The sequence below is a fragment of the Engystomops pustulosus genome, chromosome 3, assembly GCF_040894005.1.
Source record: "Engystomops pustulosus chromosome 3, aEngPut4.maternal, whole genome shotgun sequence".
In the NCBI taxonomy this organism is placed as follows: domain Eukaryota; kingdom Metazoa; phylum Chordata; class Amphibia; order Anura; family Leptodactylidae; genus Engystomops; species Engystomops pustulosus.
In genome coordinates, this window is record NC_092413.1 from 2,586,366 (window position 1) to 2,601,987 (window position 15,622).

Consider the following 15,622-nt stretch of genomic DNA (forward strand, 5'->3'; position numbering starts at 1 on the left):
CTGCCTTCTCTGTTATACTGCAGACTTTTGTCACATTCCTCTGATTGTTACATTGATTATTTGCTGCAGGATGGGCCGATGGTTCCCGGGATAACATATCAAGAAGCATCTCTGAGGTTACAGATATTCCAGGTGCAGTAATGGGATAGTCAAAGGCAAGTGTAACATCTTTGAGTGACTGGTGCAAATTCTGTGCATTTCTGTACTTATTGCAGTACCGTATGGATGACCTTTGGAGAAAGTGTGTGACTTGTTCCTCTGGAGAAGAGCTTCTGGGCGTTCCTGTGTCTGACTATGAGATTCTACATAAGAGGAGGTAATGCATCATCATGGTCACTGAGCATTGGGAGGTGTTATATACGGGGCACAGGCAGCCCCTGCTATGCTTCTAGTGGACAATACCTGTGCTGTACGCAGCCTGATAGCCCATGGCACAGTTTCTCATAGCTCAGGTCATGCACGTACGGTAGTTTTATAAATGAAAATGAACCAGCCATCAGCTGCCATCTAATATGTAAAGTACAAGGTCCATGGGACTGCGGGGAAGATGGAGTACCCTTAATTGGTTAATAAAGAGTTAAAGTTGCCTGCAGTTAGCAAGTGTGATAGATCTGCCTAAATAAATGGGATTTAAGAGCAGGTTTGAGACTTTGGAGGTTGGGTATTGGTCTGATAGACCTGGGTAGGACATTCCAGGGAATTGGTGCAGCTCTGGAGAAGTCCTGGAGATGTTTGTGGGAAGTTCGAATTAAGAAAAATCTAAGATCACTGACGGATCCAAGAGCACAGTATGGGTGATAGAGTGACATGAGAGAAGAGCGATAGGGAGGTGCAGCATTGTGCAGGGCTTTGTGAATGAGGGTGATTAATTTAAACTGTATTGGGAAGGAGATGAATACATATTTATTAAGTCTTGGCGTCACAATATCAGTGCTTTTTTGACATTCACAAATGGTTGTTTTTTTTGGCGCACAATCTGGGCGCCACTTAGGAATCTGACACTTTTCCTGCACATCTAGATTTCTGACACATTTTTCGTGACAATTAGAGCTACAAAAGTCCGGTCTATGGAGCTCTACTTCACCTTCATGAATGTGGAGACAATTCTAACCCCTTTAGGTCCTGAAACACTTCATTAACCCCTTTTCGCCACAATTGAAAATTATAGCATGAATCGTGTGGCAAAAACACGGCCCCTACTTTAAAATTGATAAATGCCCCACAATGTGTTAACCCTTTAAAATAGTCTTCTCTTGAATGAATGTTGGGATATTATACATGGCAGATGATTTATGAAAACAGCCATGATGAATGACTTATTAAAACATTAATAGTCAGAACATGATCTATGTAATAAATTGTACAATTCTCGACCCTTATTGGTCAGTAAAGTCTCCAATCTCTCCTCCCTCCTTCCATCACAATCCACTTTACATTCTGAAATCTGCTAAATTCCTTCTTACTAGTGGGAGGGACAGAAGTTTACTGAGATGATATATTACAAAGAACCTCTATGGAGTAGCAGGGAATTTTACGAATCTTCTGGTGTATGAGACAGACAATGACTGTACGTAAACTTACCTTAGGAAGTTCTGTATGTCTTTGGCAGCTCATCATGTGTGTGCGTTGTGTAATGTTTGTACATTTGTATGTCTTTTAGTAAAGTGTAACATTTGTTGACTGTTTTCTTCCATAGGAAGGAGCTGGGGCTACTACAGACACTCTATGGATTATATGAAGCCGTGATGAACAGCATAAATGAATATTGTGAGACACTTTGGACAGATCTAGATTTCAGAAGGATTGATGCAGACCTGCAGAAGTTCCAGACAAAGTAAACCATCGGAAATGATCAATAGACAAGTAATTTCACCAAATTATAGATAAACCTCTGAATGTTTCTCTCCTTTATGTTTAAGATGCAATCAACTTCCAAAGGTCGTGAAACACTGGCAGCCATTCCTAGATCTTATGAGAAGAATCAGTGACTTCAGGGAATCGTGCACTTTGTTAGAAATGACGACAGATAAAGCTATGAAGAAGAGGCACTGGGACCAGATTATGAACCTTTTAGGATGTAGACTCGATGTTCAGTCTGATTCGTTCTGCCTGAGTAACATTATGGGAGCTGCAATTCTACAGTATAAAGATGAGATTGAAGTAAGGTTTTGCTTAGAACCTGTATATAATGTATGTATATGACTCCTTTTATCAGTATAGTTATAATTTAATGCAGAACTTCACATAATCCAACACATAAACCTTCCTTATGTCAAAATCTAATTCTAATATTTCCTGTGTGGCTCAAATATACTCCCATACATCGATATAACTTGTACAGAACATTGATCTCCGGGGTGAAATTTTTTGTGCTGTTAGGTTTTGTAAATGTGGGGTATTTAAGTTGGTGTCCCCTTCCACACCTCAAAAAATGAGTTAAAACTAAAATGAATGCTAATGTTTAAAGGGTAATAGAATGCATATAAGCTCTGGCTTATACATTCTTCAATCTCTGAAAAAAAAACATAAAATTTTGGTTCATTGTTGAATTTAGTTACAAATAAATATATCATTGTAATTTTGATTCTATGTAATTGTTGGGATGATGTACAAGTGATTCGTGGTCTGTGCCCTACATCAGGAGATTTGTATATCAGCTGTGAAGGAGAAGGACGTGGAAAGTCAACTGGTCCAGGTGATAGAGATGTGGAACAAGCAGTTCCTAAAGTTTTCTTCCTCTAAAGCCAAAGGAAAACTTTTACTAATGGAAGAAGAAACTGCAGAGATCATCATCTCCATGGAAGACAGTCTGATGGTTCTCGAGTCATTGCTGAATAACAGGTAATAAAAAATATATTTTTCCATTACGTCCCCCATGACGGCACCTGGAGGTTGCACCTTGACCTTTGGTAGGGACAGGAAGTTGCGAAAGATATAAGGCCCCTCCTCTGCCGCTGTTCCCCAGTGTATTCCTGTCCCTACCAAGGGTCAGGGTTGCGAGACCTCGTCTCTCCCCTTGGGGGGGGGGGGGGGGGGGATGAAATTAGAAACCCCCCAGGACGGGCCGCGAGCGGGGGCTGTACCTCCCTTCCTGGCCGGGCGTCTTGCAGGACGTGTCCTGGCTCCCCTCCTCCTGCGGCCTGGAGCTGAAGCCGAGGGGAGCATGGGTCTCCGGACCCTGGATGAGGTGCCTCCCGGCTTCCGGGCGCTACCTCCCACAGCTACTGCCTCCTGTGAACGCCGGTGCGTACTGCGCGACGGCCGTGTATCGCCGGCCGATTCGCGCATGCGCAGTACGCCCGACTTCCGGGTTGGGTCACGTGACTCTTAAAGAAGCCATCTGATTGGCTTAGAAGGTGGCGGGAAGTTTAAAAGTGCTTCCTGCTTTGTGTCAGCCTCTATACCACCAACGAGTTCACTACTGAAGCTGTGGAAATATCCTTTACTATGGCGGACGACCTTGGTTCTTCCCCCATTGTCCCGGGTACCGTGAGTACAACCAAAAAACTTTGCTTAAAGGGGATAAAAATTTATTGTGCATTATTGCCTAGATTTTAATATAGTCTGTCTCCTTGTCCTAGGACGACTCTTCTAGACCTAAGGACAAGGAGAAGAAAGATAAAGACCCCAAAAAAGGAAAATGTGTTACTAAATCAAAAAGATGTCTTTCCTGTAATATAAGATTATCAGATTTGTATCCAAAATCACTATGTTCTGAATGCCTAGCCAGGGCCTTACAACAGGAAAAGGAGTCAATGTTAAGTGAGCTTAAAGCGGCCATGCGGGAGGAATTCCAATCCTCTCTTATGATGTTTACCAATTTAAACCGACCGATACCGGGACTTGGTCCTGAGCCAAATCCCGAACCTGAACTTGATCAGGATCCGGATTTATATCAAGAGCCAGCTCCTAAAAAACTTAGATCCCATGATACTGATTCGGACTATGATAAACACTCTGCGGCTCCTACCTATTCTTGGAAGGACTCGCTTGATGATGTCTCCTCGGTGTCCGAGGATAAAGGAACCTCAAAATACCTCTTTTCTAATGAGGAACTGGATAACCTCCTTAAAGCTGTACGCAATACGCTTAACGTGGAAGAGGTGGTAGAGCCAAAATCCATCCAAGACGAACTGTTTGGAGGGTTAAAATCCAAAAGGAAAAGGGTTTTTCCCATAAATCAGACCCTAAAAGATATCGTCCAAGAGGAATGGAAGAATCCTGAGGGGCGGGCAAACATCACTAAAGAGTTCAGGAACAGGTTACTCTTTGACCCCAAAGAGACAGAAACCTGGGACAGCCCCCCCAAGGTAGACATCCAAGTGTCTAAGGTGGTGAAAAAAACGGACCTGCCATTTGAGGACTCTTCCCAATTAAGAGACCCCATGGACAGAAAGGCTGATGCCCTACTCCGTAGAGTCTGGGAATCTTCCATGCTTAGCCTCAAGTCTAACATAGCTGCTACTTCGGTAGCGAGAACTCTGTTCTTTTGGTTAGGAGAATTGGAAGACCACCTAAAAACAGATGCGGACAGGGATCTCCTTCTACAAACGATACCACTGCTGCATTCAGCGACAGGTTTTCTTGCTGATGCTTCAGCAGAAAACATCAGACTGTCAGCAAAAGAAGGGGCTCTATCTAATTCTGTCCGTAGGGCTATTTGGCTTAGACAGTGGGGAGGGGATGTAAAATCCAAGACGAAGCTCTGCAACATCCCATTTACAGGAGACTTCATGTTCGGCGCTGAACTGGATACTCTTCTGGAAAAAGCCTCTGATAAAAAGAAAGGTTTTCCAGAAATTAAGAAACCCCAGAAAAACTATTCCTTTCGGAATTCCAAAGATCCTAAAGACTCCAGAGGCAGAGGAAAACAGGGCCGCTGGTCCTTCAACAAAGGTGGAAGAGGCCGAGGATATCTATTCTCCAACCTTCCACATCAATCAAAAAAACAGTGACTACCAGGTAGGGGGGCGTCTTCTTTTCTTTTTCCACAGATGGGAAACGATCACATCAAACAAGTGGATCCTGAGTATCATCAAGTCAGGTTATCAGATAGAATTCAGCTCCCCTCCACAACAAAAATTTCTTGTCTCCAACCTAACATCTCGGAGAATGACAATACAGCTATGGAAGAATCTTCAAGAATTGTTAACAATGAAGGTAATTGTTACAGTTCCCAAAGAAGAAGAAAAGAAGGGATTCTACTCCCCCTTATTTCTTGTGAAAAAGCCAAATGGGACCCTTCGACTTATTATAAACCTCAGGCGGCTAAACAAGAACATAAAATACAAATATTTCAAGATGGAATCAGTAAGGACAGCTACCCCACTAATTCCTCCAGGCGCACAAATGTGCACCATCGACCTAAAGGACGCCTACTATCATGTCCCCATACACAAGAATCATCAGAAATTCCTAAGATTCGCGGTGGAATCACCTCAAGGGAAGGTCTGCCACTTCCAATTCAGAGCCTTGCCCTTCGGAATTTCATCAGCCCCCAGGACCTTCACAAAGGTCATGGCAGAAGTGACGGCATTCTTGAGGAAAGAAGGAATCTCAATTATTCCATATCTGGACGACCTCCTCATAGTGGCAGACTCGACCCTGACTCTTCTCAATCACAGAGATCGGACAATACGAACCCTGGAAAATCTGGGCTGGATTATAAATTTCCAAAAGTCTCATCTAGACCCCCAGAGGGAGACAAGATTCTTAGGAGTAATGTTAGATTCCAGGCGCCAAACTTCTTTTCTTCCACAAGACAAGAGAGAATCCCTTACCTCCTTCATAGACAAATTCCAGGGGAAAAAATCATGCAGCGTCCGTTCAGCCATGAGACTGCTAGGTCTTCTAACAGCTTGCATAAATTGTGTATCATGGAGCCAGTTCCATGTAAGAACACTACAGGCGTGGACATTAAAAATTTGGGACAAGAACTTGGATCATTTAGACTTCAGGAAGGTCATTCCCCTGGAAGTCAAAAATTCTCTAAACTGGTGGAAATACCAACAGCATCTAGAAAAGGGAATACCATGGAATCCGACTCCAGTCCTGATCATCCAAACAGACGCCAGTTCCTCAGGATGGGGAGCCGTTCTTCCAGACCGTTACCTTCAGGGGTCATGGTCCCCTTGGATGAGAAGACAATCCTCAAACCTAAGGGAATTATCGGCAGTATGGGAAACACTAAAAAGGCTACCCAAAACCCAGGTAAAAAATATCAGGATCCTGTCAGACAATGTGACCACTGTGGCCTATCTACGTCGTCAAGGGGGCACAAGATCCTCGGACCTGATGGAGGTCACCAAGAAGATCTTCTCCTGGGCAGAAAATCACCTAGATTCCTTAACAGCGGTATTCCTAAAAGGGTCAGAGAATCAGTCAGCGGACTTCTTGAGCAGAGAAAAGATGGACCCACACGAATGGTCCCTGAACAGGGAAGTTTTTCTTTCTCTAACCCAGAAATGGGGCTCTCCGTCGATAGATCTGTTTGCCTCAAAAAAGAATACTCAAACAGAGGTATTTTTTTCCATCTCACCCAAGGACAACCCCCTGGGACTGGATGCCCTAAGCCAATCATGGGGGACAAATCTAGCATACGCTTTTCCTCCATTTCCCCTAATCTCCAGGACCTTACAAAAAATTCAATCGAGTCGGACGACAGTGATCCTAGTAGCACCATTCTGGCCGAAAAAACCTTGGTTCCCACTTCTCTTAAAACTAGCAATCTCAGGACCCATCTTCCTTCCCTGCAGAAGGGATCTGCTACACCAGGGTCCTCTTCTTCACCCAGACCCGAAGTTTCTGAACCTGGCGGCCTGGGTCCTGAAAGGGAATTGCTCCTAGCTAAGGGGGTTTCTCACCAGGTTATACAGACCCTAATAGCAAGCAGGAAACCAATCACCAACAAAATATACTACAAGATCTGGAAAAAGTATATATCCTGGTGTGGGGACCTTTCCCCGATTCCGGGCAAACCGGATATCACTAAAATTCTTGATTTTTTACAGGATGGGTTCTCTAAAGGGTTAAGACCTAACACCCTTAAGGTCCAAATTTCGGCCCTAAGCGCCTGTTTTGACTTCCCCTTAGCAGAGCACAAGTGGGTGAAGATGTTCATGAAAGCAGTCTTAAGACTGCGACCTACAATCCGATCAGATATACCAAAATGGAACTTATCACTAGTCCTAGACTCCCTTATGAAGCCTCCGTTCGAACCACTCTCGGAATGCAGCCTGAAAGACCTATCTCTCAAAACCTCCTTCCTTGTGGCCATAACATCCGCCAGGAGAATTGGAGAACTGCAGGCCCTATCCTCCAAGGAACCCTTCCTGATCATCTCGGAAGACAAGATAGTACTAAAATTAGATACGTCTTTCCTCCCAAAAGTAGTCTCAGACTTCCATAGAAGTCAGGAAATCGTTTTACCATCTTTCTGTAACAACCCAAAGAATGAGAAGGAAGCGCTCTGGCATACCCTTGATGTCAGAAGAGCTGTCATAATTTATCTAGACAGAACCAAATCTTTCAGAAAGTGCAGAAACCTTTTTATTCAGTTTGGGGGAAAAAATAAAGGAGAGAAATCATCAAGTTCCACCATTGCTAGGTGGATAAAACAGACTATCTCTAAATCCTACCAGCTGCAAGATGTGAGTCTCTCAAAAAACATAACAGCCCACTCTACCAGAGCTATGGCTACTTCCTGGGCAGAGAAACGGGGAGCATCCATCTCCCAAATCTGCAAGGCAGCTACGTGGTCAAGTACATCGACATTCCCAAAACATTACCGCCTGGATCTACCTTCTAGCCATGACTTGAGTTTTGGACGGAAAGTTCTCCAGGCTGTGGTCCCTCCCTAATCTATTTATCTGGTAAGTCTCCAGGTGCCGTCATGGGGGACGTAATGGAAAAAGTGAATTAGTCTCACCGGTAATTCTGTTTCCATAAGTCCACCATGACGGCTATATTTACCCTGCCCTGTGTTATTAATGATGTCTGGCTAATATCTTCTAGCTCTCTACTGGAACCCCGGTGGTTATTTGGAAGACACTGGGGAACAGCGGCAGAGGAGGGGCCTTATATCTTTCGCAACTTCCTGTCCCTACCAAAGGTCAAGGTGCAACCTCCAGGTGCCGTCATGGTGGACTTATGGAAACAGAATTACCGGTGAGACTAATTCACTTTCTCTCAATATGGTCAAATCAGACAAGGGTAATATGCACTTATCTCTGCATCATCGTGGTCTATGCTACTACATGGAGGCAGCTGTATGATGCTCTGGCTTATGTTTATCCGTCATACAGATATACATGGGGCAGTGTTCTCAACACATGTGTTTTCACTCTGTTTCTTGTGTTTCCTCCAGACTTCTGCAGGAGACTTCTTCTAGTCTCCGGTGCCCTCCTCCAGACTCCTCACGTCATCTCCAGGCTCTACTATCTCCTTCACACTCCTCTCTCCTTCTCCAGACTCCTTTTTACTTTTCCAAACTCCTCTGTCCTCCTCCGGATTCCTCTGTCTCCCCTTCAGGTTCCTTATTTAAATTTAGACGTTTTTTCTCCAGAATTCTCTACCCTTGAAGTGGATGTAGTAGAATAATGTATCTGTTCCAGGTATAATGGACCTTTTAGAGTGACCATTCAGACGTGGCTCCAGAAGCTGAGCGCATCCTCTGACATCCTGGAGCAGTGGTTACAGGTACAGACTCTCTGGATTTATCTGGGAGCTGTTTTTGTTTCTGGGGATGTAGCCACCCAGTTTCCTCAGGTGAGAGTCCCTGGCTGTGAACATTATACCGGCTATACAAACCTACCGAGCAAGGTACAGATTCAAGTCTTTTTTAATATGTTTAGGAGACCAAACGGTTTCAGAACCTAGACAAGACCTGGACGATGCTAATGCAGCAAGCGCATGACAAAGCCAACGTCATTCAGTGCTGTGTCAGTGATGACACCTTGATCCACCTGCTCAGTCATCTTCATGAACAACTACAGATCTGTCAGAGGTCACTCACAGGGTAAGCACCATAGTCACTAGAAGTAGATAGGTGATGGTAGCTGACCTGTAGGATCTCTACCTATACCTGGCCACAAACTGAGACAACCAATATGTGATGGCAGATGACTTGTGTGTATTATCTCCTTCTCTGCCAGAGAACATACATCAAGGCTGAACTCTGTTGCATTTTAGCATTTTCTGACCCACAAGCCACATTGGTTGTGACGTGGTGGAGTCGGGGGTGTGAGAACCTTGGTCCGCTGTATGTACTATTGTCTCGCTGAGAAACCTGTTGGATACTATAGCTACAAAACCCGCCAACTAAGGCCTGGCCTAAACAAACCCTACCTGGCGGAGATGGGTCACAGATTTACCAAGAGGCTAGTAAATAAATACTAGTAGGGCGGACCGTGGTACAACCCAACGGATTAGGACTACGCACAGGATTTAACATTTCAAATTGTGTCGCAAGACACGCACTTACAAGCACCGGGAAGAAGGTGAACTCCGGAGGACCTCGGCGGGGAAGCGACGGCTGCAGGAACTTAGGCGCACAAGCTACGTGAATCGCGCCAGACTTCATCTTCCTCGGACCGTCCGAATCGGGGATCGCAACAGGACCAGGTAAGTAAATTTGCCCCATTATCTTTCTGGATGTTTTGTAGTAGTTTGCTCTGTCCTGCAGGCTGCGGTGTAAGGCCTGACTATCACTGTACATTTACAGCGTGTTCTAAAATGCTCAGGACCTGTGAAAAACCATACACATTACTACATAAATGCGTATTTCATATGTTTTCAGTATTATGCCTTTTCGTGGTTATCATAATGAGCATCAAACAGAACACATGTTCCTATTTACAAAATACCTGATATTATTAGGCCCGAGGTCCATGACCTGCCCTCACTCCTCATGGAGCATTACTCGTGCTATGGTATATACTACTGTGGCTATGCTTGGTACCACGGCTCTGCCTCTGATGACAGAACATTGTATGCTTAGGCTCACATGCACAAGGCATTATCTTTCTGATTTTCTTTTAAAGGTATTTGGAGCAAAAAAGACTTATTTTTCCAAGATTTCATTTCATATCTGACAATGTACTTTTGGAAATTCTTGGACAAGCAAGCGATTCACACTTCATCCAGGTACAGTAATATATTTCCAGTGCTGTAAAGTGGCACCAAACATAATGTCAGGAGTGTAGCGAGCGCTTGTGTGATAGTGTTGTCCTACACCTGCAATACACTGGGGGCATTTACTATTATGTTGTTCGAATTTGGCATTTGGCATTGAAGGAGTTGGCCCATGAAAGAAAATTCTCAAATTTCAATACCCCTAGTGATGTAAACACAATAAAGATCATTTTAACCCCTTTCTTTATAATGTTACTCAGTGTTATCGCTGTTTTAGCTCCTATTACTCAGTAATGGTCATTGTAAGAGGACACGTGTATTATTCCTGGGGGTCACATCCTATGTATAGGGATAGAGGTATAACTCCTGGGGTGTCACTGTGTGGATAGGAGACCTGTGTATTATTCCTGGGGGTCACATCCTATGTACTGTATAGGGATAGATGTATAACTCCTGGGATTATCCTGTTTATTGATTATAATTATTTCATTATTTGTTTTGATAAATGTCATATTTGTTGTTATTTATTATCTGCATTTTTTCAGCCTCATCTCGCTGCACTATCTGACAATATTGATAAGGTGGAGTTCTGTTCCTCAAACTACGACAAGATCTTATCTGTAATCTCCAGAGAAGGAGAAGTTATTCAGGTAAGAATCTATTGTATCCTTATACTCTTCCTGCCTCTGCTCCACTGCCATCCACAGACTGCAGATAGCAGAAGCTTTGTGCCTACAGATTTGTGATTGCAGCTCTGGAGTATCATCCAGGATCAGTAGGACTGTATATATTAGGGGAGGGAAATGTTTGGTGTTGTGTTCATGTTGTGTGTTATGATTATTGTAATGTTTTCTACTTTACATTTTAATAAAAGATGTACAGGATCAGTAAAGTAACAGTAATGCCTGTTTTTCAGCTGGAGCGTCCAGTCCAGGCCCAGGGTGCGGTGGAGATCTGGTTGGGGCAGATGCTTGTTATGCAGCAGAGGTCATTACATGGAGCCATACGTTCCGCTTACTACCAGATGAATGACGAGGGATTCCAGCTACTCCACTTTCTCAATACCTTCCCAGCACAGGTGAGGTCTTATAGATATGATCACTGAATGTATCAGACACTGATGTATAAATGATATCATAGTGATATGGGGTGAGAGGATAACATCATGCACTACCCTCTCTATCACGAGCCTATAGCTTCTGTCCCTTTATAATAACCGGTATCTTCTCATTTTCCCAGGTTTGTCTTTTAGGTCTTCAGATATTTTGGACACATGATACAGAAGAAGCTTTGTGCTCCATGAGGGAGGATAGGAAAGTCATGCAAAACACCAACCAGAAATTTCTGGAAATTCTGAATGTATTAATAAAGCAGACAGTCCATAACCTTACAAAGTATGAAAGGATCAAGTATGAAACTCTCATCACCGTTCACAGTCACCAAAAAGACGTCTTTGATGGACTGGTAATGTATTAGCTTTATAGTGATGTGGTAAAGAATCTGCATCTGTACTCAACTGCTCAACTCTGCATGTGTCACTAGTCCAGCGGTGTATATGAGGAATCACTAGTCAAGCGGGTGTACATGAGGAATCACTAGTCCAGCGTGTGCATATGAGGAATCACTAGTCCAGTGTGTGCATGAGGAATCACTAGTCCCGTGTGTGCATGAGGAATCACTAGTCCGGTGTGTGCATGAGGAATCACTAGTCCAGCGGGTGTATATGAGGAATCACTAGTCAAGCGTGTGTACATGAGGAATCACTAGCCCAGTGTGTGCATGAGGAATCACTAGTCCAGCGGGTGTATATGAGGAATCACTAGTCAAGCGTGTGTACATGAGGAATCACTAGTCCAGTGTGTGCATGAGGAATCACTAGTCCAGTGTGTGCATGAGGAATCACTAGTCCAGTGTGTGCATGAGGAATCACTAGTCCAGCGTGTGTGCATGAGGAATCACTAGTCCAGCGTGTGTATATGAGGAATCACTAGTCCGGTGTGTGCATGAGGAATCACTAGTCCAGTGTGTGCATGAGGAATCACTAGTCCAGCGTGTGTGCATGAGGAATCACTAGTCCAGTGTGTGCATGAGGAATCACTAGTCCGGTGTGTGCATGAGGAATCACTAGTCCAGCGGGTGTATATGAGGAATCACTAGTCAAGCGTGTGTACATGAGGAATCACTAGCCCAGTGTGTGCATGAGGAATCACTAGTCCAGCGGGTGTATATGAGGAATCACTAGTCCAGCGTGTGTACATGAGGAATCACTAGTCCAGTGTGTGCATGAGGAATCACTAGTCCAGTGTGTGCATGAGGAATCACTAGTCCAGTGTGTGCATGAGGAATCACTAGTCCAGCGTGTGTGCATGAGGAATCACTAGTCCAGCGTGTGTATATGAGGAATCACTAGTCCGGTGTGTGCATGAGGAATCACTAGTCCAGTGTGTGCATGAGGAATCACTAGTCCAGCGTGTGTGCATGAGGAATCACTAGTCCAGTGTGTGCATGAGGAATCACTAGTCCGGTGTGTGCATGAGGAATCACTAGTCCAGCGTGTGCATGAGGAATCACTAGTCCAGTGTGTGCATGAGGAATCACTAGTCCGGTGTGTGCATGAGGAATCACTAGTCCAGCGTGTGTACATGAGGAATCACTAGTCCAGCATGTGCATGAGGAATCACTAGTCAAGCGGGTGTACATGAGGAATCACTAGTCCAGCATGTGCATGAGGAATCACTAGCCCAGTGTGTGCATGAGGAATCACTAGTCCAGTGTGTGCATGAGGAATCACTAGTCCCGTGTGTGCATGAGGAATCACTAGTCCAGCGGGTGTATATGAGGAATCACTAGTCAAGCGTGTCTACATGAGGAATCACTAGCCCAGTGTGTGCATGAGGAATCACTAGTCCAGCGTGTGTACATGAGGAATCACTAGCCCAGTGTGTGCATGAGGAATCACTAGTCCAGCGTGTGTACATGAGGAATCACTAGTCCAGTGTGTGCATGAGGAATCACTAGTCCAGCGTGTGTACATGAGGAATCACTAGTCCATCGTGTGTATATGAGGAATCACTAGCCCAGTGTGTGCATGAGGAATCACTAGTCAAGCGGGTGTACATGAGGAATCACTAGTCCAGTGTGTGCATGAGGAATCACTAGTCCCGTGTGTGCATGAGGAATCACTAGTCCAGCGTGTGTACATGAGGAATCACTAGTCCAGTGTGTACATGAGGAATCACTAGTCCCGTGTGTGCATGAGGAATCACTAGTCCCGTGTGTGCATGAGGAATCACTAGTCCAGCGTGTGTACATGAGGAATCACTAGTCCAGCGTGTGTATATGAGGAATCACTAGCCCAGTGTGTGCATGAGGAATCACTAGTCAAGCGGGTGTACATGAGGAATCACTAGTCCAGTGTGTGCATGAGGAATCACTAGTCCCGTGTGTGCATGAGGAATCACTAGTCCAGCGTTTGTACATGAGGAATCACTAGTCCATCGTGTGTATATGAGGAATCACTAGCCCAGTGTGTGCATGAGGAATCACTAGTCAAGCGGGTGTACATGAGGAATCACTAGTCCAGTGTGTGCATGAGGAATCACTAGTCCCGTGTGTGCATGAGGAATCACTAGTCCAGCGTGTGTACATGAGGAATCACTAGTCCAGTGTGTACATGAGGAATCACTAGTCCCGTGTGTGCATGAGGAATCACTAGTCCAGCGTGTGTACATGAGGAATCACTAGTCCGGTGTGTGCATGAGGAATCACTAGTCCGGTGTGTGTATGAGGAATCACTAGTCCGGTGTGTGCATGAGGAATCACTAGTCCAGCGTGTGTATATGAGGAATCACTAGTCCAGTGTGTGCATGAGGAATCACTAGTCCCGTGTGTGCATGAGGAATCACTAGTCCAGCGTGTGTACATGAGGAATCACTAGTCCAGTGTGTACATGAGGAATCACTAGTCCAGCGTGTGCATGAGGAATCACTAGTCCGGTGTGTGCATGAGGAATCACTAGTCCAGCGTGTGCATGAGGAATCACTAGTCCAGTGTGTGCATGAGGAATCACTAGTCCCGTGTGTGCATGAGGAATCGCTAGTCCGGTGTGTGCATGAGGAATCACTAGTCCAGCGTGTGTACATGAGGAATCACTAGTCCAGCATGTGCATGAGGAATCACTAGTCCAGTGTGTGCATGAGGAATCACTAGTCCGGTGTGTGCATGAGGAATCACTAGTCCAGCGTGTGCATGAGGAATCACTAGTCCAGTGTGTGCATGAGGAATCACTAGTCCCGTGTGTGCATGAGGAATCACTAGTCCGGTGTGTGCATGAGGAATCACTAGTCCAGCGTGTGTACATGAGGAATCACTAGTCCAGCATGTGCATGAGGAATCACTAGTCAAGCGGGTGTACATGAGGAATCACTAGTCCAGCATGTGCATGAGGAATCACTAGCCCAGTGTGTGCATGAGGAATCACTAGTCCAGTGTGTGCACGAGGAATCACTAGTCCCGTGTGTGCATGAGGAATCACTAGTCCAGCGGGTGTATATGAGGAATCACTAGTCAAGCGTGTGTACATGAGGAATCACTAGTCCAGTGTGTGCATGAGGAATCACTAGTCCAGTGTGTGCATGAGGAATCACTAGTCCCGTGTGTGCATGAGGAATCACTAGTCCAGCGGGTGTATATGAGGAATCACTAGTCAAGCGTGTGTACATGAGGAATCACTAGCCCAGTGTGTGCATGAGGAATCACTAGTCCAGCGTGTGTACATGAGGAATCACTAGTCCAGCATGTGCATGAGGAATCACTAGTCCAGTGTGTGCATGAGGAATCACTAGTCCGGTGTGTGCATGAGGAATCACTAGTCCAGCGTGTGCATGAGGAATCACTAGTCCAGTGTGTGCATGAGGAATCACTAGTCAAGCGTGTGTACATGAGGAATCACTAGTCCCGTGTGTGCATGAGGAATCACTAGTCCAGCGTGTGTACATGAGGAATCACTAGTCCAGTGTGTACATGAGGAATCACTAGTCCAGCGTGTGCATATGAGGAATCACTAGTCCCGTGTGTGCATGAGGAATCACTAGTCAAGCGTGTGTACATGAGGAATCACTAGTCCATCGTGTGTATATGAGGAATCACTAGCCCAGTGTGTGCATGAGGAATCACTAGTCAAGCGGGTGTACATGAGGAATCACTAGTCCAGTGTGTGCATGAGGAATCACTAGTCCCGTGTGTGCATGAGGAATCACTAGTCCAGCGTGTGTGCATGAGGAATCACTAGTCCCGTGTGTGCATGAGGAATCACTAGTCCCGTGTGTGCATGAGGAATCACTAGTCCAGCGTGTGTACATGAGGAATTACTAGTCCAGCGTGTGTATATGAGGAATCACTAGCCCAGTGTGTGCATGAGGAATCACTAGTCAAGCGGGTGTACATGAGGAATCACTAGTCCAGTGTGTGCATGAGGAATCACTAGTCCCGT

The 15,622-nt window shown here is 45.0% G+C and overlaps 1 protein-coding gene across 5 annotated transcripts in view; it reads left to right on the forward strand.

Annotated features, from left to right (window-relative positions):
• Positions 1 to 15,622, forward strand: part of DNAH8 (dynein axonemal heavy chain 8) — a 216,457-nt gene that overhangs the window by 72,905 nt on the left and 127,930 nt on the right. For all 5 annotated transcript variants that reach the window (XM_072139752.1, XM_072139756.1, XM_072139757.1 and 2 more), the window contains 11 exons: positions 70 to 132; positions 216 to 316; positions 1,697 to 1,834; positions 1,920 to 2,160; positions 2,642 to 2,841; positions 8,613 to 8,766; positions 8,853 to 9,016; positions 10,041 to 10,143; positions 10,677 to 10,781; positions 11,048 to 11,209; positions 11,371 to 11,595. In XM_072139752.1, the coding sequence (XP_071995853.1) occupies positions 70 to 132; positions 216 to 316; positions 1,697 to 1,834; positions 1,920 to 2,160; positions 2,642 to 2,841; positions 8,613 to 8,766; positions 8,853 to 9,016; positions 10,041 to 10,143; positions 10,677 to 10,781; positions 11,048 to 11,209; positions 11,371 to 11,595 (1,656 nt within the window). The remainder of the gene's footprint in view (positions 1 to 69; positions 133 to 215; positions 317 to 1,696; positions 1,835 to 1,919; positions 2,161 to 2,641; positions 2,842 to 8,612; positions 8,767 to 8,852; positions 9,017 to 10,040; positions 10,144 to 10,676; positions 10,782 to 11,047; positions 11,210 to 11,370; positions 11,596 to 15,622) is intronic.